We start from the raw sequence: 27,843 nt of genomic DNA on the forward strand, positions 1-27,843 counted from the left end.
AGTTCTTCTGTGTACTTTTCCCATCTCTTCTTGGTCTATTCTGCTTTATTAAATCTCAAAATACCAAAGAGTCAAAGTGATCTTGAGAAAGAAGAACAAAGTTTGAGACTATGGTTGCTGATTTCCAATATATTAGAAAGCTATAGTAATCAAAACAGAATGATTTGCTTCTGGCTGAAAAACAGACACATAGATCAATAGAGTACAACAACGAAGCCAGAAAGAAATGCACACCCATATATTGTTGAAGCCAAGAATATCCAGTGGGGGAAAGGACAAACTTTTCAAAATGGTCCTGGGAAAATGGGAGAGTCCTATGAAAAAATGAAACTATACCCCTGTCTTTTACCATACAAAAATATCAACTAAAAAGGGATTAAAAAGTTGAACATAAGACTTTAAGTGATTAACCCCCTAGAAGAAGACATCGAGGTAATCTTCTTGCCATCAGTCTTTGCAAAAAGGTTTTGGGTTTCACACCAAAAGCAAAGGCAACAACTGCCAAAACAAACAAGTGAAATCCAATCAAACTCCAAAGAAAGGAACATCAAGAAAATCAAATGGCAATTTACAGATTGACAGAAGACATTTCCAAATCATATATTTGATAAGGGCTTAATATCCAAAAATATATGAGACATACAACTCAAGGGCAAAGAACACCAAATAATTCAAATTTTTAATGGAGTGTAAGAAAAGTAAGAGTCTCAATAAATCTGAATATTAGACTGTAGATGAGAGACACAGCAAGGTTTTCCTTGTAGAACAATAAAAGCCTGTGCCTTCCTGGCATTACTTTCTTCATCTCCACTCACTTGTTTGACAATTACAGTTCAATGTGTACATTCTTCAGTCAATAGCAAACACCCCACAGTGAGCTATAATACGTACTAAGATCAGCCCCATTGGGGAAAAAATATCCTAATATTTGCATATTTATTAATGAGGCATATCAAAAGAAAGGTAATTTCCAGAGTTTACCATGCCATTGTTTTGTATATTTCATTTCAAAATTGAGCTACCTAGTAAGGAAAATGAGTTAAGAGACCTCAATAATATATAGATAGAAAATCATTTTAAATGGGAGAATTAATGGATTCTAATTTTGGAGTAATTTATTACTACTGCTGTAACTGTAGTCCTTTTGGTTCTCTACTGCATCCATTAATAATTTATTACAAATATTAATATCAACACAGGGACTGCTGCTGCTGCTGCTGCTAAGTTGATTCAGTCGTGTCCGACTCTGTGTGACCGCATAGACGGCAGCCCACCAGACTCCCCAGTCCATGGGATTCTCCAGGCAAGAACACTGGAGTGGGTTACCATTTCCTTCTCCAATGCATGAAAGTGAAAGTGAAGTCGCTCTGTTGTGTCTGACCCTCAGGGACCTCATAGACTGCAGCCTATCAAGCTTCTCCACCCATGGGATTTTCCAGGCAAGAGTGGGTTGCCATTGCCTAGAAAAGTTATAGTGAATAGAGAAAGACATAGAATATATTAGGCAAGAAGTGAAAGTATGGGGAGTCAGCAATGGTAGTAAAGTAAAGGGCAGTATTGCCTTCAGAGGAAGGAAGGTTCTCAAAGTTTCTTGAAACACAAAGATTGAGCCAGATGTGAAGAACTAGCTTAATTTGTAAACCAGTAACTCTACCAGAAGAAATTTAAGTTCATAAAAACATTATGATGCTAAACCCAAAATGTAGACAGAGAATAGGGTAGGGTCGGGTATATAGACATTCAAAATTCTCCATTGCTGAGTGCATCCGTCACTCAAGGACCACCCTCACTGAAGACTTTCTCTATTGCTCAACCTACAGGTACCAGCATGGAGAAAGAGCACTACTCCACAGGCAGTAGTACCCTACTTTAATGGCCTCCTGGCTTTCCTTAAGAAGCATCCCATGCAGCAGATTTCCTCCATCCCATCCCATCAGGCTGACTCCCCACGGTCAACAGGAGTCCTCACCCTGGGATCATTCTGCAAACCCATGGCTCCAGCTCCCAGCTTCCGTGGACACCAGTGGATTTACAACTCTGTCAAAGGTATGAAAGGCTGCAGCATGGCTTGTCTATGTGGTTCTCACTGTGTTCAGACTGTCCCAGATTAGTGAGTTCACTCCCCAACTGCTTCAAATACCTCCCCCATTCCAGTGGATGGCCATGGATGCGGGGATCTCTCCCCTGTGCTTCAGCTCCCTCACCCCCTGGTGCAGGCTGGTCCCACTTGCTCTGCTCCTTCTTTCCCCTTCTCCTTGTTCTTTTTTCCTTTGTCCTACCAAGTTCTGTATGGATCCGGATATTCCTTCTCAGTGCTCAGGGAGTCCCTCCAGTGGTCACCTGGTCTTCTGTGAGAACTGCTGCATCTTTAGACATTCCTGACCCACCGTGGAGAGAGGTGAACCCCACTTCCACCCAACGCTCCGTCATCTTGTCCAGCCCCATTTGTGCACGTATTAGAAATGAGTTTCCCTTTCTATTAAGTAACATTGCCATCACCACACAAATTTAACTTTTGCTTTTTGAGCAGAACACAGGTAAGTTCCACTCTCTTCAGTTCAGTGAGTCTTTCAGTCATGTTCCACTCTTTGTGACCCCAGTGACTTCAGTACGCCAGGTTTCCCTGTACATCCCCGACTCCCAAAGCTTTCAATCTCATGATTAGATCATGAAGCTCAAACTTAGATCCTCACCTTATTAATTTTTTATACAGGAAAATATGTAACCTTTAAAAATCTCTCCCTATTTGTCCTACCCTCCAGTTTTTGACAATCATTTTTCTACTCTGATTTCTTTCCTTTTTCTTTTTTTGAAACTCCTTATAGTAAGATCATATGGTATCTGTCTTCCTCTGACTAAATTTACTTAATGTAATGTCCTCCAGTTTCATTCATGTTGCCACAAATGGAAGGATTTCTTTCTAATTCTAATGGCTAAATAATATTTACCTATATATGTCACGTCACACTGTTTTAATCCTTTCACCTGTTGATAGATACTCAGATTGTGCCTATACCAAGGCTACTGTGAATAATGCTGCAATGAACATGGGAATACAGATCTCTCTTTGAGACAATGATTTCGTTTCCTTTGATTACATATCCAGAAGTGGGATAATGGATTACATAAACGTTCTCTTTTAAATTTCTTGAATAACCTCCACAGTGTGTTTCCATGGGAGTTGCACCGGTATACATACCTACCAACAGTGCATAAGCACTCCTTTTTCTCCTCATCCTCAATTACATTTGTCATTTCTTACATTTTTGGTACTAGACATTCAAACAAGTAAGAGGTGATATCTCTTGTGCTTTTGATGTGCATTTCCTTTGAATATTAGTGATGCTGAGCATCTTGTCATATACCTTTTGATCATCTATATGTCTTATTTGCGGGAAAATGTCTATTCTTTAAAGATGTAGCATACATTATGTTTACTATATTCCAATATATGAAACTCAGTTGCCTAGCTGTATATCAACAACAAACTATCAGAAAGTGGAATAAAGGAAACAATTCCATTAAATATTGAGTCACAAAAAATTAAAACACTTAGAAATAAACTTAGGAAGGTGTTGAAAGATTTGATGCAAAACCTTTAAGACACTGGTAAGAGAAATTTTAAAAGAGTTAAAGATACGTAAAGTTAGGTTGCCTATTCAATGTGTTTCCTGAGGTAGGATTTGTATTACTATAAACTTCCCTCTTAGAACTGTTTTTGTTGCATCCTCTAGGTTTTAGATCATCATGTTTTCACTGTTCTTTGTTTCTAGGACTGTTTTGATTTCCCTTATTTCTATAATAATCTGTTCATTATTTAGAAATGTGTTTTTTAATCAACATGTGTTTGAATTCTTTATAGGTTTTTTTCCCCTATCATTGATATCTAGTATGTTAGTACTCTTGCCTGGAAAATCCGTTGGATGGAGGACCCTGGTAGGCTGCAGTCCATGGGGTTGCCAAGAGACAGACACGACTGAACGACTTCACTTTCACTTTTCACTTTCATGCATTGGAGAAGGAAATGGCAACCCACTCCAGTGTTCTTGCCTGGAGAATCCCAGGGACAGAGGAGCCTGGTGGGCTGCCGGCTATGGGGCTGCACATGGTCGGACACGACTGAAGTGACCAAGCAGCAGTAGCAGTAGCAGTATCATAGTGTTGTGGTCAGAGAAAATTCTTGATATAATTTCAATTTCCTTAAATTTACTGAGGTTTGATTTGTGACCCAAGATGAGGAGAATGTTCCATGTGCACTTGAGAAAAGAGTATTCTTCTACGTTTGGATGGAATGTGCTAAAGATATCAATTAGGTCTGTTTGCTCTAATATTTCCTTTTGGGCTTATGTTTCTTTATTAATTTTCTGTTTTCTTAATCTGTCTATTGGAATAAGTGCGGTGTTAACATCAGTTCAGTTCAGTCCAGTCGCTCAGTTGTGTCCAACTCTTTGCGACCCCATGAATCGCACCACACCAGGCCTCCCTGTACATCACCATCTCCCAGAGTTCACTCAGATTCACATCCATCGAGTTTGTGATGCCATCCAGCCATCTCATCCTCGGTTGTCCCCTTCTCCTCCTGCCCCCAATCCCTCCTAGCATCAGTCTTTTCCAATGAGTCAACTCTTCGCATGAGGTGGCCAAAGTACTGGAGCTTCAGCTTCAGCATCATTCCTTCCAAAGAAATCCCAGGGTTGATCTTCAGAATGGACTGGTTGGATCTCCTTGCAGTCCAAGGGACTCTCAAGAGTCTTCTCCAACAACACAGTTCAAAAGCATCAATTCTTTGGTGCTCAGCCTTCTTCACAGTCCAACTCTCACATCCATACATGACCACAGGAAAAACCATAGCCTTAACTAGACCGACCTTATTTGGCAAAGTAATGTCTCTGCTTTTGAATATACTAGGTTAGTCATAACTTTTCTTCCAAGGAGTAAGTGTCTTTTAATTTCATGGCTGCAATCACCATCTGCAGTGATTTTGGAGCCCCCAAAAATAGAGTCTGACACTGTTTCCACTGTTTACCCATCTATTTCCCATGAAGTGTTGGGACCGGTTGCCATGATCTTTGTTTTCTGAATGTTGAGCTTTAAGCCAACTTTTTCGCTCTCCTCTTTCACTTTCATCAAGAGGCTTTTTAGCTCCTCTTCACTTTCTGCCATAAGGGTGGTGTCATCTGCATATCTGAGGTTATTGATATTTCTCCCAGCAATCTTGATTCCAGCTTGTGTTTCTTCCAACCAAGCATTTCTCATGATATACTTTGCATATAAGTTAAATAAGCAGGGTGACAATATATAGCCTTGACGCACTCCTTTTCCTATTTGAAACCAGTCTGTTGTTCCATGTGCAGTTTTAACTGTTGCTTCCTAAACTGCATACAGATTTCTCAAGAGGCAGGTTAGGTGGTCTAGTGTTCCCATCTCTTTCAGAATTTTCCACAGTTTATTGTGATCCACACAGTCAAAGGCTTTGGCATAGTCAATAAAGCAGAAATTGATGTTTTTCTGGAACTCTCTTGCTTTTTCCATGATCCAGCGGATGTTGGCAATTTGATCTCTGGTTCTTCTGCCTTTTCTAAAACCAGCTTGAACATCAGGGAGTTCACAGTTCACGCATTGCTGAAGCCTGGCTTGGTGAATTTTGAGCATTACTTTACTAGCATGTGAGATGAGTGCAATTATACAGTAGTTTGAGCATTCTTTGTCATTGCCTTTCTTTGGAATTGCAATGAAAACTGACCTTTTCCAGTCCTGTGGCCACTGCTGAATTTTCCAAAATTGCTGGCATATTGAGTGCAGCACTTTCACAGCATCATCTTTCAGGATTTGAAACAGCTCAACTGGAATTCCATCACCTCCACTAGCTTTGTGTGTAGTGACGCTTTCTAAGGCCCACTTGACTTCATTTTCCAAGATGTCTGGCTCTAGATGAGTGATCATGCCCTACTATTATTGTGTTACTGTCAATTTCTCCTTTTTTTGTCAGTTAGTGTTTACCTTATGTATTGAGGTGCTCTTATGTAGGGTACATAAATATTTAACATTGTTATGTGTTTTTCTTGGACTGATCCCGTGATCATTTGGCAGTGTCCTTCTTAATCTCTTATAATAGTTTTGATTTTAAGGTCTATTTTTTTCTGATATGAGAATTGCCAATCCAGCAATCTTTTGATTTCCATTTGCATGGAATATCTTTTTCCATCCTCTCACTTTCAGTCTGTATGTGTCTGTAGGACTGAAGTGGATCTCTTATAGATAGCATATATATATATGTGTGTGTGTGTGTGTGTGTGTGTGTGTGTGTGTGTGTGTGTGTGTGTGTCTTGTTTATGTATCCATTCAGTCAGTCTGTGTCTTTTGGTAAGAATTGAAGAAGATAATAGCAAATAAAACAACTGACAAAGGATTACTTACCAAAATACAAGCAACTCAAACAACTCAGTCATCAAAAGCAAAGGCAAGAACTGCAAAAATAAACTAGTGAGACCCCATCAAACTCAAAACTTTCAGCATAGCAAAAGAGGCCATCCATAAAATGAAATGACAACCTATGGAATGAAAAAATATATTTTCAAATCACATTATTTGGTAAGGGCTTCATATCCAAGTATATAAGAAACTCATGCAACTCCTAATTGAAAGAAATCAAACAACCCAAATTATTAAATGAGCAGAGGAAGAGTAAGTGTTTTGAAAAATCTGAAGAGTAGACTTCAGATGAGAGACACTGTAAGTTTTTCCTTCCAGAACAGAAGCCTGTGTCTTCCTGGCATTGCTTTCTTTATCTCCAATCACCTGTTTGGTGACTGCAGTTCACAGTATACATCCTTCATTCAATACCTATCACCCTACACTGAGCTATATGTGCTCAGAATAACCTTATTAATTATAGCAAACTAATAATTACATACTTAATCTTGAGGCATCTAAAATCCAAGGTGATTTTCAAAATTTCCACTCCATTGTTTTCTATATTCTATTTCAAAATTGAAATACCTAGTATGGAAAAATGAGTAGGGGACCTCAATAATACATGGATAGAAAGTCAGTTAAAACTGGGAGCATTACTGGATTATATTTGGGGGTAAAGTATTGTTACTAATATTATTGCAATTTTACTCCCTTTAATTCTCTCCTATACTAGTGGATATTTATTTAAAATAGTAATGCCAATATAGAGGCACATAGGACTCACGTTACAGTAGATAGAGAAAGACAAAGCTTATGAGGTAGGAAGTGAAATCACAGAAAATTAGCAATGGTATCAAAGCAAGGGGAAGTACTGCCTAGAAAGAAAGTAGAGTTCTCTAATTTTTTGGAGACAACACAAACAAGCCAGATGTGAGCCAACCAGCTTAAACTGTGCATCAGAAACTGCACCAGAAAGAAAATGAAGTTCATAAAAATATGCTGATGCTAAACGCCAAAATCCAGACAGTAAGAGAATAGGGTAGGGTTTATGTAGATGCTGAAAATACTCAAGAGAAGTAGACATGGAAGCAAATACACTAATGAGAATCAGAAAAATCAAAGCACAAAAGGGTCTGAAAAATAAATCGTAAAGGGACTTGGTAGTCTGATCAAAAGAATAAGAGAATCAAATTAGAAAACCAAAATATAAAGATTTATGCATGTGATAGACCCAGAGAATGGTCAGCAGAGAAAATTTCGGTGTTTGTGACCAGTGAACAGAAGCCTTCAGCATCAGGAACAAAAACCCTGGGCACGACTCACAACTGTGCGCTTCTGGGAACAGGCTCAGTTTCAAAGTTTGGGCATGATACCACCAAAAAACGAATGCAGACAAGGATTATAGCTTGCTATGACACAGAATCAAGACCATAGTGTTTGTTAGTTTACTTTTCTCATACAACTGTAACGTTAATGAATCACTAACCAATGATAATTGACACCATCAGTTTCTAGTCAGATCCTGTTTAGTCGTACAATGGATATCTGAACCTGTTATATGATCCCAAATAACAGTTTTAGTAATTGAATTTATTGATGTTTAATTGAAGGGGACTTGCTTTACAATACTGTACTGCTTTCGGCCAAACACCAGCAGGAATCAGCCATAGGTAAACCTATGTCCCCTGCTCTTGAACCTCCTTGCCACCTTCCTTCCCGTCCCACTCCTTGAAGCTGTTACAGAAAAATATGGAAGGCTTCACAAATGTGTGCATCATCCTTGGGCAGGGGCCATGCTCATCTCCAATTTATTAATATATGTACTACCAAAGCAAACACAGGAATAACAATTTAACAGAAAAAAATCACATAGTCACCTACAAATAGATGATCAATTACATTAGGAATTAGGGTATTCTGCTATATTTACCGCCTCTTATAAAATCAAATTTTATAAGGTCCAAAGTTCCATGAAGGGATTAAGCATATACTTAGGCATAATACATCTATCAGTTCAGTTCAGTCGCTCAGTTGTGTCCGACTCTGCGACCCCATGAATTGCAGCACGCCAGGCCTCCCTGTCCATCACCAACTCCTGGAGTTCACTCAGACTGACATCCATTGAGTCAGTGATGCCATCCAGCCATCTCATCCTCTGTCGTCCCCTTCTCCTCCCGCCCCCAATCCCTCCCAGCATCAAAGCCTTTTCCAATGAGTCAACTCTTCGCATGAGGTGGCCAAAGTACTGGAGTTTCAGCTTTAACATCATTCTTTCCAAAGAAATCCCAGGGCTGATCTCCTTCAGAATGGACTGGTTGGATCTCCTTGCAGTCCAAGCGACTCTCAAGAGTCTTCTCCAACACCACATTTCAAAAGCATCAATTCTTCGGCGCTCAGCCTTCTTCACAGTCCAAGTCTCATATCCATACATGTCTACTGGAAAAAACATAGCCTTGACTAGACGGACCTTAGTCAGCAAAGTAATATCTCTGCTTTTGAATATGCTATCTAGGTTGGTCATGTATAAATGCACAGAAATACGTCTATGTTATACAAGCTATTATTCTCCTTGCCTGTCACAATAAGCTCTTTAGTTGATGAAAGATACAGTTTCAATTTTCTCCAACTTATATGTCTTCCTTTATATGTCTTCCTAAAATAAAAGAACCACTTCTTTAATTTTTATCACTTAATTTTAAATAACCATTTTATTCTTAGATACCATGCCCCTTTAAACTAAGAGCAGAGAAAACCTAGTAAATGCTGATATCTTATTGTTATTTATATCACCATTTTTCTGATAAATTGAAAAAAGAATCATGTTCAGATCTCATTCAGGATGACAAAAATCCCTATTTATGAGATCTCTTGTCCAAACTTAGTTCTTGCTCACTTCAGTCATTAATTCTGTTTACCCTGACGGATGAACAGGAAAAGGAATATTAAAATCACAATTGCAAGAGTCTATGATTTTATGCTTCTGTTGGCCAAAGGTAGGGCCAGGAATAATTTCTGAAATATTACAATACATCACGGAAGCATGAAGGTCTAGTTCTGCTGTCAAAGAGGAGATGTTTGGAAATGGTTCAGAAACTAAGCCCCATGGGTTGTCAGGATGTACTCCCGACCAGACAGGTAAATTTCGTCCCTAAAAAGTCATAATCAGGAAAGGGCAGGCCTTGTTTGAGAGACAATGACATTGTCTTGGGTGCTGACCAGGTAATATTCTTGTATTACCATTTGGAAATTTATTTGCTATTTTCATGAAGAAACAAATGTAACGAGAAGATTAAAGATGCGTAAAAGTAGAAGAGCTGTCAAGGTGCCTAGAAGAAAGTCTAGCCAGGAGAACCAGGCCCCCACACTGATAATTGTCAGAGACTGTAACAGTGAGTGTTTTATAGACAGAGCAGAACAAGTGGATAAACCAATGTTCTAGGGTCACTGCCGTTTTGCAGTCAAAGAAAAAATATTTTTCTCTTTAATCACAGTCATCGCAGCTCCTGCTGTGGTCCTGGTTACACACATGCACACTGAGAGCCCACAGGCATGTGTGATGTGACATCAGGAAGTGAACAGATGACTGTACTGATGCCCAGTCATCTGCATCTGCTAATAATGGGACCTGGGAAAAATTACTTGCCCTATTCAAGTCATCACATCTTCATTAACATAACTTGATGAGCATAGTGAGATTAAGACTATCCCACAAGGCTACTGTGAAACACAAATTTTAAGATGTTTTAAAGCTTTTGGGAAAGTATCAAGGACATGCATGTGGTTACTAAGGTGAGTGAGCAGATCCAAGGTACAGTATTCTTTTTCTCTTAGTATTCTCTTTTCAGTCAATAGTAGCGATCAGTCAGTCATGTGTTTACTCTTACCCCAGCATGATGGTAAACCACACAGATCAACTGGACTTTTCTTGTTATTTCAGTGTCTAAAATTCAAGCACTAGTCAATGTAGAGTGAAAAAATTACAAACTCCTAGAAGGCCTCCCTGTCAGACTCTGCAGAGTCCCAACACTAAACTGTCTTTAAAAAATGGCTTAAACACTCTGGCTCAGAATTAAGTTCCAAATGTTTGCAGAGCACAGAAGTCCTTCTGAGAGCAATAGTTGACTCATTGGAAAAGACTCTGATGCTGGGAGGGATTGGGGGCAGGAGGAGAAGAGGACGACCGAGGATGAGATGGCTGGATGTCATCACGGACTCAATGGACGTGAGTCGGAGTGAACTTCGGGAGATGGTGATGGACAGGGAGGCCTGGCGTGCTGCGACTCATGGGGTCGAAAGGAGTCCGACATGACTGAGCTACTGAACTGAACTGAACTGAACTGAACCTACTTCGCCATCTATCTGCGCAAATATCATAATCTGTCTAAATTTACGCAGAAAGCACTCCTTCCCCACCCCAGGTACTATGCACCAACTCCTGCTCAAAGCAACAGGGAAAGAAGGTTTCCCTCCACAGGATGGATTTGATAACCTCAGGTGACTAGATCATCTCAGAATGGCTCATGTTTTTATTTAAACAGGGTCCTGCCTGCTGCTGCTGCTGGTCATGTCAAATCTGCTGCTGTGCCAAGGCAACCCATGCCCATCCTGCTGTCCTGACGTGATTAACATCACCTCAGAATCCCTTTCAGATCTTTTTGTCAATGCCACCATGCTGTCCTACGGGGTGTATAGGAATTCCAGAATAATGTTCTATGAGTTTGTAAGTACTGTGGTGGTGGTGATTTAGTTGCTAAGTCGTGTCTGACTCTTGTGACCCCATGGACTGTAGCCTGCCAGGCTCCCAGATGGAACCTGGAGTAAGTGGCTGGGCTATACTGTCCTTTCAACAAGAAGGCTGCATTAGCCAAACTTCAAATTACATACTCTCTAGGTCAAAGAAGCCATCAGCTCATAAGATGTGGATTATGAATAAAGGATCTGTTTTGTGAAATCTCAAAGATTCCTAAGAAGTGCAATAACATTTTCAATTTCCTTTCGTTCATTTTCTTTTGCAAATTTCCAAAATAAATTATTTTGTATTTGTCAGCCAAGAATGCCTTAAAAGAATACAATAGACTCAGTGGAATAAACAACAGAAATTTATTTCCTAACAGTTCTGGGGGCTAGAAGTCTCAGATCAGGGTGCCAGCAAGGTGAAGTTCTGGTAAGAACTCTTCCCACGCTGGCTTCTTGGTGTGTCCTCACACAGGGTGGTGGGTGGGGAAGAGAGAGAGAATAAAAGACACAGAGACACAGAGAGAACATTCTGGTGTTTTGCTTCATGAAGACACTAAACCTATTGGATCAGTGTTCCATCCAAGAGCTCATTTAACCTTAATGGGCTTCACTGGTGGCTCAGATTGTAAAAAATCTGCCCTCAATTTGAGAGAGAGACCTGCGTTCTATCCCTGGATCTGGAAGATTCCCTGGAGAAGGGAATAGCAGTCCACTCCAGTATTCTTGCCTGAGAACTCCCGTGGACAGTGGAGTCTGGTGGGCCACAGTCCATGGGATAACAAAAGGTTGGAACCCTTTTCAAAACACAGTACTTTGGTAGTGAGGGCTCAAAAACATGAATTTGAAGAACACACAAATTTGAAGAACACACATTCAGTCCACAATACTACCTGACACAAAGCACTTTTAGGTGGGACTGGGGAAAAGGAAGCATGTTGATTTTCTGGCCCTTCAGTGTCTCTCTGGGCTTTCTTCTCCAGGCTCAGAGTAAATAGCCAATAAATGAGAACCGCTCTGCAGTGAACTTGGTGGATGGAACATATTAAACAAAGCTGAATGCCGGTCAGAAAAAAGAATACTGGTAGCTTTTTTAATGCTACAAATCATTCTTTTAAGATTTGCAGTGAATAGCTTTAGAGCTACAGTAGAAGGGGAGTTTACAATTCGAAACAGTTAGTCGCTTTGAGGAAGGTATTTGAAAGTTGTATGTTCATTCTTTTAGGTCAATCAAGGAGCACACAGTAGAGCAGACAGCTAAAAAAGCGGTGCTAAAGGTTTCTATTAAATTCACATAGTTCTTTTTACTCACTGGTTTTTGTTTCATCCTGACTTTTGATTGCCCATTTTTTTCTCCAAATCTTCCAAGTAATCTCTTGAAATGTTCATAACCTTCGCTAAAGATTAGTTTTTCCTCTATCAATGTGTTAGCTAGATTTTTCTACTTTTATTATTCTCAGTCCATTGCTTAGTATGTCGTGTAACTTTGTACCATGTATTTCTGCCGTACCATTTTGTCACCATAAACAACATTGTATTCTGCACCTGGGATGAACACTAAGCTTTTTGGTGTGCAGATTCAGAGATAAGTCAAGCGTTATAACTGTAAAACACCTTATAAGGGAATATCTTGGCTCTAACCCACAGTAAACAAGAGACTAAATGGTTAAATATAGGTGCATGCATACATTCTAAGTCACTTCAGTTGTGGCCAACTCTTTGCAACCCTACTGACTGTAGCCCAGCACACTCATCTGTCCATAGAATTGGCCAGGCAAGAATACTGGGGTATGCTGCTGTACTTCTTGCAAGGGATGCTCCTCACCTAGGGTCAAACCTGAGTCTTCTTATATGTCCTGCATTGGCAGGAATATTCTTTACCACTACTGTCACCTGGGAAGCACTAAGTATTGGTACAAAAGTACTATATTTGAGTCAAGTACTAAAAAATAAAATAATAATAATAATAAAATAGAGAAGGGAAAAGGTTGAACTTAGAAAAGTTAGATGTAAAATCATTTTTACAGAGACAATGTATGGAAAAAATAGGAAAAGAATGACTTTCAAATTTTGTGATGCCTCCCGTTAAAAAAATTACATGACTGTCAAACATGTTAATGTTCTGGTAATGGGTTCATCTATTTAATACCCAAAAACCTTAACTAATTGCCTAATCACTTTCAGGATCAAAAATATGCCAAGGGCAAACTGTACTATTTCAGTGCCACCAATAGCTGCCATACCAATTTCCTGAAAACTCCTGAAGAAATAAAAGAAGCTGAAAAGATGAATGTGAGTCTTTCACTTGGGTTTTCACCAGATCAAATGAGACAGTGTGTAGGTTACCAGGCTTCAGATTATTAGAGGTTATGGTAAATGTACATGCTGAAAAAGTTGGAGGTCTGTAAGCAATTGAAGAGAAATTATATTATGCAGTTGATGAAGGATGAGCAAAATCAAGGGATGACTAAAGATCTGTAGTAGCAAGATAAATAACAGATCTATAAATTGTCCATGCAGATAACTCTAGTTCAATCAATGCATTAGACACAGGATTGAAGTTATTATACTGTATGAAAACAGGAAATGAATAGGAACTTCCATGCATAAAATATGATTGAAAATTCATAAATAAGGAAAAAAAAAACCGTTTTGCGTACTCCCTGTTACTAGTGAGTTCTACGTGGGAGTCCTATACTGCACCACCCGAGCCCCCACATCTGCCTTTCAAGGCTCTCCTGATTCTGCTTCTACTTCTCTGACACCTCCTTCATTCGTCATTCTCAATGACTCCTCTGTCACCTATTATTCTTTTTTTTTAATTAATTTTTATTTTTACTTTATTTTACTTTACAATACTGTATTGGTTTTGCCATACATTGACATGAATCCACCACGGGTGTACATGCGTTCCCAAACATGAACCCCCCTCCCACCTCCCTCCCCATAACATCTCTCTGGGTCATCACCGTGCACCAGCCCCAAGCATGCTGTATCCTGCGTCGGACATAGACTGGCGATTCGATTCTTACATGATAGTATACATGTTACAATGCCATTCTCCCAAATCATCCCACCCTCTCCCTCTCCCTCTGAGTCCAAAAGTCGGCTATACACAGCTGCGTCTTTTTTGCTGTCTTGCATACAGGGTGGTCATTGCCATCTTTCTAAATTCCATATATATGTGTTAGTATACTGTACTGGTGTTTTTCTTTCTGGCTTACTTCACTCTGTATAATCGCCTCCAGTTTCATCCATCTCATCAGAACTGATTAAAATGTATTCTTTTTAATGGCTGAGTTATACTCCATTGTGTATATGTACCACAGGTTTCTTATCCATTCATCTGCTGATGGACATCTAGGTTGTTTCCATGTCCTGGCTATTATAAACAGTGCTGCGATAAACATTGGGGTACAGTGTGTCCCTTTCATTTCTGGTTTCCTCGGTGTGTATGCCCAGCAGTGGGATTGCTGGGTCATATGGCAGTTCTATTTGCAATTTTTAAGGAATCTCCACACTGTTCTCCAAAGTGGCTGTACTAGTTTGTATTCCCCCCAACAGTGTAGGAGGGTTCCCTTTTCTCCACACCCTCTCCAGCATTTATTGCCTGCAGATTTTTGGATTGCAGCCATTCTGACTGGTGTGAAGTGGTACCTCATTGTGGTTTTGATTTGCATTTCTCTAATAATGAGTGATGTTGAGCATCTTTTCATGTGTTTGTTAGCCATCCGTATGTCTTCTTTGGAGAAATGTCTATTTAGTTCTTTGGCCCATTTTTTGATTGGGTCGTTTATTTTTCTGGAATTGAGCTGCATAAGTTGCTTGTATATTTTTGAGATTAGTTGTTTGTCAGTTGCTTCATTTGCTATTATTTTCTCCCATTCCGAAGGCTGTCTTTTCACCTTGCTTATATTTTACTTTGTTGTGCAGAAGCTTTTAATTTTAATTAGATCCCATTTGTTTGTTTTATTTTCTTTTCTTTTTAAATCTTTAATTCTTACATGTGTTCCCAAACATGAACCCCCCTCCCACCACCCTCCCCATAACATCTCTGTGGGTCATCCCCATGCACCAGCCCCAAGCATGCTGTATCCTGCGTCATAGACTGGCAATTCAATTCTTACATGATAGTATACATGATAGAATGCCATTCTCCCAAATCATCCCACCCTCTCCCTCTCCCTCTGAGTCCAAAAGTCCATTATACACAGCTATGTCTTTTTTCCTGTCTTGCATAAAGGGTCGTCATTGCCATCTTTCTAAATTCCATATATATGTGTTAGTATACTGTATTGGTGTTTTTCTTTCTGGCTTACTTCACTCTGTATAATCGGCTCCAGCTTCATCCATCTCATCAGAACTGATTCAAATGAATTCTTTTTAACGGCTGAGTTATACTCCATTGTGTATATGTACCACAGCTTTCTTATCCATTCATCTGCTGATGGACATCTAGGTTGTTTCCATGTCTTGGCTATTCTAAACAGTGCTGCGATGAACATTGGGGTACATGTGTCTCTTTCAATTCTGGTTTCCTCGGTGTGTATGCCCAGCAGTGGGATTGCTGGGTCATATGGCAGTTCTATTTGCAATTTTTTAAGGAATCTCCACACTGTTCTCCATAGTGGCTGTACTAGTTTGCATTCCCACCAACAGTGTAGGAGGGTTCCCTTTTCTCCACACCCTCTCCAGCATTTATTGCTTGCAGATTTTTGGATCGCAGCCATTCTGACTGGTGTGAAGTGGTACCTCATTGTGGTTTTGATTTGCATTTCTCTGATAATGAGTGATGTTGAGCATCTTTTCATGTGTTTGTTAGCCATCCGTATGTCTTCCTACAGCCCAGATTACTGTACCCAGCAAGGATCTCATTCAAATACGAAGGAGAAATCAAAAGATTTACAGACAAGCAAAAGCTGAGAGAATTCAGCACCACCAAACCAGTTCTCCAACAAATTCTAAAGGATATTCTCTAGACAGGAAACACGAAAAGGGTGTATAAACCCGAACCCAAAACAATAAAGTAAATGGTAACGGGATCATACTTATCAATAATTACCTTAAACGTAAATGGGTTGAACGCCCCAACCAAAAGGCAAAGACTGGCCGAATGGATACAAAAACAAGACCCCTCTATATGCTGCTTACAAGAGACCCACCTCAAAACAAGGGACACATACAGACTGAAAGTGAAGGGCTGGAAAAAGATATACCACGCAAATAGAGACCAAAAGAAAGCAGGAGTGGAAATACTCATATCTGATAAAATAGACTTTAAAACAAAGGCTGTGAAAAGAGACAAAGAAGGCCACTACATAATGATCAAAGGATCAATCCAAGAAGAAGATATAACAATTATAAATATATATGCACCCAATATAGGAGCACCACAATATGTAAGACAAATGCTAACAAGTATGAAAGGGGAAATCAACAATAACACAATAATAGTGGGAGACTTTAAGACCCCACTCACACCTATGGACAGATCAACTAAACAGAAAATTAACAAAGAAATGCAAACTTTAAATGATACATTAGATCAGTTAGACCTAATTGATATCTATAGGATATTTCATCCCAAAACAATGAATTTAACCTTTTTTTCAAGTGCTCATGGAACCTTCTCCAGGATAGATCACATCCTGGGCCATAAATCTAAACTTGATAAATTCAAAAAAATCGAAATCATCCCATTTGTTTATTTTTGCTTTTATTTCCAGAATTCTGGGAGGTGGGTTATAGAGGATCCTGCTGTGATTTATGTCAGAGAGTGTTTGCCTATATTCTCCTCTAGGAGTTTTATTGTTTCTCGTCTTACGTTTAGATCTTTAATCCATTTTGAGTTTATTTTTGTGTGCGGTGTTAGAAAGTGATCTAGTTTCATTCTTTTAAAAGTGGTTGACCAGTTTTCCCAGCACCACTTGTTAAAGAGATTGTCTTTACTCCATTGTATATTCTTGCCTCCTTTGTTGAAGATAAGGTGTCCATATGTGTGTGGATTTATCTCTGGGCTTTCTATTTTGTTCCATTGATCTATATTTCTGTCTTTGTGCCAGTACCATACTGTCTTGATGACTGTGGCTTTGTAGTAGAGCCTGAAGTCAGGCAAGTTGATTCCTCCAGTTCCATTCTTCTTTCTCAAAATTGCTTTGGCTATTCGAGGTTTTTTGTATTTCCATACAAATCTTGAAATTATTTGTTCTAGTTATGTGAAAAATATGGCTGGTAGCTTGATAGGGGTTGCATTGAATTTGTAAATTGCTTTGGGTAGTATACTCATTTTCACTATATTGATTCTTCCGATCCATGAACATGGTATATTTCTCCATCTATTAGTGTCCTCTTTGATTTCTTTCACCAGTGTTTTATAGTTTTCTATGTATAGGTCTTTAGTTTCTTTAGGTAGATATATTCCTAAGTATTTTATTCTTTTCGTTGCAATGGTGAATAGAATTGTTTCCTTAATTTCTTTTTCTACTTTCTCATTATTAGTGTATAGGAATGCAAGGGATTTCTGTGTTGATTTTATATCCTGCAACTTTACTATATTCATTGATTAGCTCTAGTAATTTTCTGGTGGAGTCTTTAGGGTTTTCTATGTAGAGGATCATGTCATCTGCAAACAGTGAAAGTTTTACTTCTTCTTTTCCAATTTGGATTCCTTTTATTTCTTTTTCTGCTCTGATTGCTGTGGCCAAAACTTCCAGAACTATGTTGAATAGTAGCAGTGAAAGTGGGCACCCTTGTCTTGTTCCTGACTCTAGGGGAAATGCTTTCAATTTTTCACTGTTGAGAATAATGTTTGCTGTGGGTTTGTCATAGATAGCTTTTATTATGTTGAGGTATGTTCCTTCTATTCCTGCTTTCTGGAGAGTTTGCATCATAAATGGATGCTGAATTTTGTCAAAGGCCTTCTCTGCATCTATTGAGATAATCATATGGCTTTTATTTTTCAATTTGTTAATGTGGTGAATTACATTGATTGATTGTGGATATTGAAGAATCCTTGCATCCCTGGGATAAAGCCCACTTGGTCATGATGTATGATCTTTTTAATGTGTTGTTGGATTCTGATTGCTAGAATTTTGTTGAGGATTTTTGCATCTATGTTCATCAGTGATATTGGCCTGTAGTTTTCCTTTTTTGTAGTATCTTTGTCAGGTTTTGGTATTAGGGTGATGGTGGCCTCATAGAATGAGTTTGGAAGTTTACCTTCCTCTGCAATTTTCTGGAAGAGTTTGAGTAGGATAGGTGTTAGCTCTTCTCAAAATTTTTGCTAGAATTCAGCTGTGAAGCCGTCTGGACCTGGGCTTTTGTTTGCTGGAAGATTTCTGATTACAGTTTCAATTTCCGTGCTTGTGATGGGTCTGTTAAGATTTTCTATTTCTTCCTGGTTCAGTTTTGGAAAATTGTACTTTTCTAAGAATTTGTCCATTTCTTCCACGTTGTCCATTTTATTGGCATACAATTGCTGATAGTAGTCTCTTATGATCCTTTGTATTTCTGTGTTGTCTGTTGTGATCTCTCCATTTTCATTTCTAATTTTATTGATTTGATTTTTCTCTCTTTGCTTCTTGATGAGTCTGGCTAATGGTTTGTCAATTTTATTTATCCTTTCAAAGAACCAGCTTTTGGCTTTGTTGATTTTTGCTATGGTCTCTTTTGTTTCTTTTGCATTTATTTCTGCCCTAATTTTTAAGATTTCTTTCCTTCTACTAGCTCTGGGGTTCTCCAATTCTTCCTTTTCTAGTTGCTTTAGGTGTAGAGTTAGGTTATTTATTTGACTTTTTTCTTGTTTCTTGAGGTATGCCTGTAGTGCTATGAACTTTCCTCTTAGCACTGCTTTTATAGTGTCCCACAGGTTTTGGGTTGTTGTATTTTCATTTTCATTCATTTCTATGCATATTTTGATTTCTTTTTTGATTTCTTCTGTGATTTGTTGGTTATTCAGAAGTGTGTTTTTCAACCTCCATATGTGGGAATTTTTAATAGTTTTTCTCCTGTAATTGAGATCTAATCTTAATGCAGAAAAGATGCTTGGAATGATTTCGATTTTTTTGAATTTATCAAGTTTAGATTTATGGCCCAGGATGTGATCTATCCTGGAGAAGGTTCCGTGAGCACTTGAGAAAAAGGTGAAATTCATTGTTTTGGGGTGAAATGTCCTATAGATATCAATTAGGTCTAACTGATCTAATGTATCATTTAAAGTTTGTGTTTATTTGTTGATTTTCTGTTTAGTTGATCTGTCCATAGGTGTGAGTGGGGTATTAAAGTCTCCCACTATTATTGTGTTATTGTTGATTTCCCCTTTCATACTTGTTAGCATTTGTCTTACATATTGCGGTGCTCCTATATTGGGTGCATATATATTTATAATTGTTATATCTTCTTCTTGGATTGATCCTTTGATCATTATGTAGTGGCCTTCTTTGTCTCTTTTCACAGCCTTTGTTTTAAAGTCTATTTTATCAGATATGAGTATTTCCACTCCTGCTTTCTTTTGGTCTCTATTTGCGTGGTATATCTTTTTCCAGCCCTTCACTTTCAGTCTGTATGTGTCCCTTGTTTTGAGGTGGGTCTCTTGTAAGCAGCATATAGAGGGGTCTTGTTTTTGTATCCATTCGGCCAGTCTTTGCCTTTTGGTTGGGGCGTTCAACCCATTTACGTTTAAGGTAATTATTGACAAGTATGATCCCGTTACCATTTACTTTATTGTTTTGGGTTCGGGTTTATACACCTATTTTGTGTTTCCTGTCTAGAGAATATCCTTTAGAATTTGTTGGAGAACTGGTTTGGTGGTGCTGAATTCTCTCAGCTTTTGCTTGTCTGTAAATCTTTTGATTTCTCCTTCGTATTTGAATGAGATCCTTGCTGGGTACAGTAATCTGGGCTGTAGGTTATTGTCTTTCATCACTTTAACTATGTCTTGCCATTCCCTCCTGGCCTGAAGAGTTTCTATTGAAAGATCAGCTGTTATCCTTATGGGAATCCCCTTGTGTGTTATTTGTTGTTTTTCCCTTGCTGCTTTTAATATTTGTTCTTTGTGTTTAATCTTTGTTAATTTGATGGGGTCTTGGGGTGTTTCGCCTTGGGTTTATCCTATTAGGAACTCTCTGTGTTTCTTGGACTTGGGTGATTATTTCCTTCCCCATTTTAGGGAAGTTTTCAACTATTATCTCCTCAAGGATTTTCTCATGTTCTTTCTTTTGTTTTCTTCTTCTGGGACTCCTATAATTCAAATGTTGGAGCGTTTCATATCGTCCTGGAGGTCTCTGAGATTGTCCTCATTTCTTTTAATTCATTTTTCTTGTTTCCTCTCTGATTCATTTATTTCTACCATTCTATCTTCTATTTCACTAATCCTACCTTCTGCCTCCGTTATTGTGCTATTTGTTGCCTCCAGAGTGTTTCTGATCTCATTTATTGCGTTATTCATTATATATTGACTCTTTTTTATTTCTTCTAGGTCCTTGTTAAACCTTTCTTGCATCTTCTCAATCCTTGTCTCTGGGCTATTAATCTGTGATTCCATCTTGATTTCAAGATTTTGGATCATTTTCACTATCAATATTCAGAATTCTTTCTCAGGTAGATTCCCTACCTCTTCCTCTTTTGTTTGGTTTGGTGGGCAACTCTCCTGTTCCTTTACCTGTTGAGTATTCCTCTGTCTCTTCATCTTGATTATATTGCTGCGTTTAGGGTGGTCTTTTTATATTCTGGCAGTTTGTGGAGTTCTCTTTATTATGGAGCTTCCTCACTGTGGGTGGGGTTGTATCAGTGGCTTGTCAAGGTTTCCTGGTTAGGGAGGTTTGTGTTGGAGTTCTGGTGGGTGGAGCTGGGTTTCTTCTCTCTGGAGTGCAGTGGAGTGACCAGTAATGGGTTATGAGACATCAGAGGTTTTGGAGTAACTTTGAGCTGCCTGTATATTGAAGCTCAGGGGTGTGTTCCTGTGTTGCTGGAGAATTTGCATGGTATGTCTTGTTCTGGAACTTGTTGGTCCTTGGGTGGAGCTTGCTTTCAGTGTAGGTATGGAGGCATTTGATGAGCTCCTATTGCTTAATGTTCCCTGAATTCAGGAGTTCTCTGATGTTTTCAGGCTTTGGACTTAAGACTCCTGCTTCTGGTTTTCAGTTTTATTTTTACAGTAGCCTCTAGACTTCTCCATCTATACAGCACCAATGATAAAACATCTAGGTTAAAGATGAAAATTTTCTCCACATTGAGGGACACTCAGAGAGGTTCACTGTTTTTGAACACAGTGGTCTGCTTTTCTGGTTGCCTGATGTCCTCTGCCAGCCTACAGAAGTTGTTTTGTGGAGTTTGTTCAGCGTTGAAATGTTCTTTTGAGGAATTTGTGAGGGAGAAAGTGGTCTTCACGTCCTATTCCTCCACCATCTTAGGACTGCCACCTATTATTCTTAATTTGTAAGTCTCCCACACAATGGCTTATAAAACATTGCCTTGCTTCGCATGGCCTCAATAATTGCCTCTGTTCTGTGGACAACAAAGTTTACATATCAAGCCTCAATCATTTATGCAAGCTCCAAATTTTCACAGTTATGATCTCTTCTTTCTGATTTCCTGTATTATCCTTCATCCTAACATTATTTAAAATATTTTCACATGCCTCCTCCCTTAAAATACTATCTTCTCTCTCTACAACCTTCTTAATGATACCAGCGTTCTTTTCCTCTGTTAAGTTCATTAATAAAGAGGATAATCAGGTAAAGGAAAAAGTCAAAGAGGAAAAAAAAAGAGGAGAGATCGTTCAATAAGCTTAAATTTAAAGTTTATTGAGAGTTACTACATGGCCATACATTTTACTGAGCACTTTATGTGCATTACTGTATTAAACCTATTCAGTTCTCTGTTTTTACCAGTAAAACAGTTCATGGCTGTAAAGAAATCAAGCATACTAATTAGAGATCTTCAGTCCCCGGGATTTTCGTGCTGAATTCTGCTAGTAGTAGTGAACTAGATGGGAAAACCCTCCATTGTGAATCCCACTGATGCTGTTACTAAAGACAACGCTGTGCCATTTTCTGCCCGGACACATGTCAACAAAACTGACTCTTCTGGTATCAGCAGGGGGCTGGTGTTGGGATCAGCTGAGGAGAGAAGCCTGTTTAGAAATGTCATGTCTTCTTCCTTGTCTCTTTGTTGTAATATCATAAAACAATTAAGATCAAAAATCAATACAAAGGACTCATTTGGGTGACAATGATGTGGGCACACGTGGAATCCCTCTTTCCTGGGTCAGGCACTGCCGGCACATACTGACTTGCAGTAAATACTTAGATTTCTTCACGAAAGTACGCAACATAAAAGGACTCACTGAGTGGTGGTAGAATTTCAGGGGAAAAAAGAAAATTCTTCATGTTATAAGTTAGAATGCATCAGAAGAATTACTTCCTAAAATAAACTAGATTTTTAATAATTCAGCAAAGTGTGAACTAATAGCTTACATTTTATACTTTTCCAACTTTCACTACCCTCTAAAATCTCTGCATACCCATAGGAATAACCAAAAGCTTTTTAGGTCAGCTGCTCTGAGCAAAGATCACATGTTACCAAAACCACTGAATTATGATTATTTTAATGAGACTGTTTCTTCTGGTTGCTTAGATTGAAGACCTTAGTAAGTGGATACTCATGTTACTGTACTCCTGGCATAGTCCTCTGAATCATCTAGTCACGGACCTGCAGAGTATGAAAGAAGTCTCAGATACTATCCTATCAACTGTCAGAGAGTATGTGAAAAAAGTAGAAGCACTTCAAGCATTCATGGAGAGGCAATTCTGCCAGGTAAGCATCCTGCAGCGGGCTTTCTTGCTTTGTTCATGAATAAAAGGGGTGACCTCTGTAATGCATAAGGAGTTTGGAAATACCTCATTTTGTAAGAAAAAGATTCATGACTTCTATATACTAGACTGCTACTACATAAAGCAGGAGCCTAGTCATTCACAGTGATATACCCTACTGTAAGGGAATCAGAATTTCACTGCAATTTTTGACATGTGCAGCCTTCCCTACATTGCACACAATTCCACCAAAAGCTTGCCTCTTCCTGGGCACTGGTGGTTGAAATATTTTCAAGAGTAAGAGAGCTAGAGAACGGAATTTCCAAGATCAGCATTTTCTTCAAAGTAGCCCAGGACGTATGCTATTGAAGTTCCAACTCTCTTTTTTCTCTGTTTTCCTCAAATCAGAAGGATGAGAGTGGGAAGGAAGAAAAGAGAAAGTTAAAACTAAACTTGAGTTATGTTTTTACTTTTTAGATTACTAATAGTTTTCTCATAGGCTGGTCCAAAATCCATATCTAGATAGTTTTATATTCATATGTCATCCCCAAATCTTAATTTGATAATTAGAAGGAACAAAGATAAGCAAATCCTAATAAAACACATAAGAAGTCTTATCTTTTGGATATTCAGATGATTATTCCAGCAATGCAGAAGATGTTGGAGGCTCATATTTACTGGTCAGGACTCCCATCCCTGATGTCCAGTGATGAAGATGTGCGTCATTCTGAATTTTATAACCTGTTCTACTGCCTGCGCAGGGATTCACTTGAAATTGACATTTACACCAAGCTCATGGCATGCCGACAGATCGGCATCATGTGCTAAATCCACATCCATGCCATCCAGGTCTGGAATGGTCATAATGATCTATCCCATAGCAAACTTATTTGAAATTTGCAGCTTTTTAATGCATGTTCTGTGAAATGGATCTCCTCTTAAAAAAATAAACACAGGCTCTGTATAGATGTCAAACTCAAAAAGGGCAATTTGTCAACATTTCTTATTTTCATTAAATAGAAAATTAAAAGAAAATTTACCCTACAATTGAGAGAATGAAGCTCCTATTAACGCATATATATGGAATTTAGAAAGATGGTAACGATAACCCATTATGCGAGACAGCAAAAGAGACACAGATGTATAGAACAGTCTTTTGGACTCTGTGGGAGAGGGAGAGGGTGGGATGATTTGGGAGAATGGCATTGAAACATGGATAATATCATATAAGAAATGAATCGCCAGTCTAGGTTTGATGCAGGATACAGGATGCTTAGGGCTGGTGCACTGGGATGACCCAGAGAGATGGTATGGGGAGGGAGGAGGGAAGAGGGTTCAGGATTGGGAACATATGTACACCCATGGCAGATTTATGTTGATGTAATGCAAAACCAATACAATATTGTAAAGTTAAAAAAAAAGTAATAATAATAAATAAAATATGAAAAAAATAAAAAATAAAACCTTGTTTCAAATATAAAAAAATAAAAAATAAAATTAGAAATGAATCACGAGTCCAGATTTGATGCATGATACTGGATGCTTGGGGCTGGTGCACTGAGATGACTCAGAGGGATGGTAAGGAGAGGGAGGAGGGAGGGGGGTTCAGGATGGGGAACACATGTATACCTGTGGCAGATTAATGTTGATGTATGGCAAAACCAATACAATATTGTAAAGAATAAATAAATAAATAAATAAACCACAAAAAAATTAGTCACAAATAACAGAAGCTGGCATTGCAAAGAAGATCATTAAGAGATTACTTAAGAATCACAGCCAGTTATTCTGGGTCATGTTATTAGAAGCAACGAATTAGACAGTTGTTCATGGTTCTGCTCACGCTACCAGAAAGGCTGAATTTTCAGGATTCTTTATGAAAGCCAGCCACGAACTGTCAGCCAACTATCATAGTGTTACACAAGAAAATATAAATACTTCGAACTTTGTATAAATAGCATCAGGTTTACTGAAGTATCTAAGGATTGTTAGGATGCTGTCTTAGTCCTTCTGGGTTGCTATAACAAAATATCACAGGCTTAAAAACAATGGAAATGGATTTCCACAGCGTGGTCATGCAGGATCCTTTCTGGTCACACACTTCTTACTGTATTGTCACACGGGGGAGGGCTCGGGAGCTCTGAGTGTCTCTTATATATAAAAGCACTTATCTCGTTGAACTGGCTCATCCTCCTCCAGGGGCTGTTGTCACCCACACTCCACTGCATCCTCATTTCCTGCATCACCTTGCAGCCATTCCACACATTCCATCACTCTGGGTTTCCCAAGTCCAGGTCAGTCAAGTGTCAGCTCCACCTCATATTCAGCCTATTCAATGTTTCCCTCTCCCCTGCTGAGGCCCAGGGGACCTACCAGGAAATGCAGATGTGTCCATTTCTGCAAGGTTCCTTCTCTCTCCCTCTCTGGATCCTCATTCCTTAGGCCATGTTGGAACAAGGTGGATGGTAACGAGACGGGAAAGTTCTGACATCACTGACTTACATGGTGCTGTTGTAGCCTTCTCTTGGTCCAGACGGACTGATCTGAAATTCCCCCTGACTGACAAGTGTTTCCCTGTAGGGTATCCTTTTGCTTTTCCAGGACATTCACAAGTTAGGGATCCCCAAATTCATAGTTTCCTTTTTAATCAGGGGAAATGTTCTGGAACTCACAGCTCCCCACCTGCAGTAGTCACCACAGCCTCTCTGTTTCCCTCACTCTGCAAGCACCATCTGGAGAAAATTAAGCAGCCCACAGGAAACCCACGTATCATAAACACTCTGAACAATTGAATGGCAGAAATACTGGTGTGCATCTGTCCATCACTGTGGATTTTGGACAATTGACCAACTGGTCACATAGACACTGAGTAGATCAGAAAGCTGGATTTAAAAACACATTTATCTGAGAAGTGAGATACCATTCTCTCTTCCTTTTAGAGTATTATCCTTGTCATTAATTATTTGGCCTTATAAACATGCCCTAGTAGGTCACTAAACTATAAAATTATAAAATTCTCCAAATAGACTGAGTCTCTACTGAGACTGGAGCAATGTGACTGGATTAGGGATGCTCAGCTTGTTCAATAGCCTCCAAACAACCTGGAATGAGGGCCAATCTCTTGACGGGCTCTCCTAGGAAGCCGATGATGTTGCTGGGCTGGTGTTACAGCATCTTTAGGACTTTAGCAGTAATTCCTGGTAAAGAAAATGGGGAATCAAAAGGTAGAAGGGAAAGGGGCATGAAAAAAAGAAAAGGAAGAGAAAGACGGAAGGAAGGAAAGGCAGCAAAGGGAAAGTGAGTCTAGGACTTGGGTAGTGAAGGATGAAATGGTGTTGAACACTTTATTTTTAAGGAGCCAAATATATATGCTTTTTTAAATATCCCAACAGCATATATTTCATATTCCCTTTTATTTCCATTTCTCTTCTCTCCTCTTTTTTCTGAAATTGTCCTTTGTTTTAGGAGTTTTCGTTTGTTGTTACTAAAGGTCATAGTTCTAGAGAGGAACAAAGCTTAGCAACTCCTCAGGGCACAATCCAGCCAAATCATCTTCTTTTAGGCAGACACCTTTCACCCACATACAGGAACACTGTCCAGCAAAACCAACCTCTTCCCTCATAGGCAGGATTATTCTTGCCTGAGTCCTGCCCCTGCCTCTACCTGGGATGACACAAACTTTTCAGAATATGACAGAATACTCTCTCCCAAAGCAATCTATCAATTCCTCCTTTGGTGTCTTCATGCATGTAAAGTGTCAGCTTTTTTGTATTTTCACTTTCTTCTTCCAAAAGGTAAAAGACCATCAAACACCCTGTAAGCACTTTGTAAGTCATTTACTGCCAAAAACATCTAATTCTATTTGTTACCTGCTTAACTTTCTTTCCTTCAATGTCTAGATATTTCCAGCAGAGAAAATGGTATTAATTACAGGGAAAATTTGGCAATAAGGGGGACAATGTAATTGGAGGAAATATACACACACCAATAGACCACACGCATCTTCATGTATTTGTCTCTTATAAAATTTATTTCAAGCATAAATTTAGGACTTTACATCAAGAACAGAGGTGGTGACATTGAGAGTGCTCTCCTTGCTTGACTGTGACATATAAAGTGAATACTGTAGATTTCAGACAGTATTGAACAGAGCCACAGAAACATTATAGAGTCAGTCAGGAATAGCCAGAGCAGGGATATTTGGACACGATTTAAGAATCACTCCCTTGCCACCCAGAAAGCATCAATTTCCCCCTCTTTTACAGATTTCCAAGTAAGACTACATTTGAAGAAATGGCCCTACCATATCAAGAATAGTATCAGTGGTTACCGAATGGAAACCAACGAATGAAAAACTTTCAAAGTTCACTGACCTTATAGGTTAGTAAATCACATGTCATGGATACAATGAGGACTTAAACTGAGGTTTAAAAAAATCTCTGTTTTCCAGAAGCAGGCCCGCAAGTTGTGGAGAAGGAGAGGGTGATATAAACACACAATTTGCTATATTACATGATAGGTTGTAGAAGAATAAGATGTGATGTCAACACGGTGCTACAGTATATTGAAGTAAAGCTAGGAGCCATGTGAGTGTGTCATAGGAGTGACGCTGATGGGATGGCTTTGTGATGGAGTTTTGAAAAGTTGATGGGATATTGATGTACAAAAATGGGAAAACAGTATATCTGTCAATTAATTTAGGATCATCTTATGAAGTAAGGATCTCTGACATCCCAGATCAAGGCAACTGAGATATAAAATACGTATAGCATTATGAGTTATCAGTGAATAATCAAGTCTGACAAAAACACAAGAAATTTTCATTTTTTACCATTCATGTTGTATCTCTCATGATTATGCTTCCATGATATACTGTATACATTAC

At 38.9% G+C, this 27,843-nt stretch overlaps 1 protein-coding gene and 1 pseudogene across 1 annotated transcript; one reads left to right on the top strand and one right to left on the bottom strand.

The window, feature by feature from the left end:
- Nucleotides 1–1,886: 1,886 nt before the first annotated feature.
- On the top strand, nucleotides 1,887–23,786 carry LOC128056261 (placental prolactin-related protein 1-like). Its single transcript, XM_052648974.1, has 5 exons — nucleotides 1,887–2,046; nucleotides 10,953–11,134; nucleotides 13,333–13,440; nucleotides 22,783–22,962; nucleotides 23,592–23,786. Exons 1-5 carry the CDS (start codon nucleotides 1,905–1,907, stop codon nucleotides 23,784–23,786), a joined length of 807 nt encoding a protein of 268 aa, XP_052504934.1. The 5' UTR covers nucleotides 1,887–1,904.
- Nucleotides 8,158–8,253, bottom strand: LOC128057055 (uncharacterized; annotated as a pseudogene).
- Nucleotides 23,787–27,843: the final 4,057 nt, after the last annotated feature.

The sequence above is a fragment of the Budorcas taxicolor genome, chromosome 11 (genome assembly GCF_023091745.1).
Source record: "Budorcas taxicolor isolate Tak-1 chromosome 11, Takin1.1, whole genome shotgun sequence".
NCBI lineage: Eukaryota > Metazoa > Chordata > Mammalia > Artiodactyla > Bovidae > Budorcas > Budorcas taxicolor.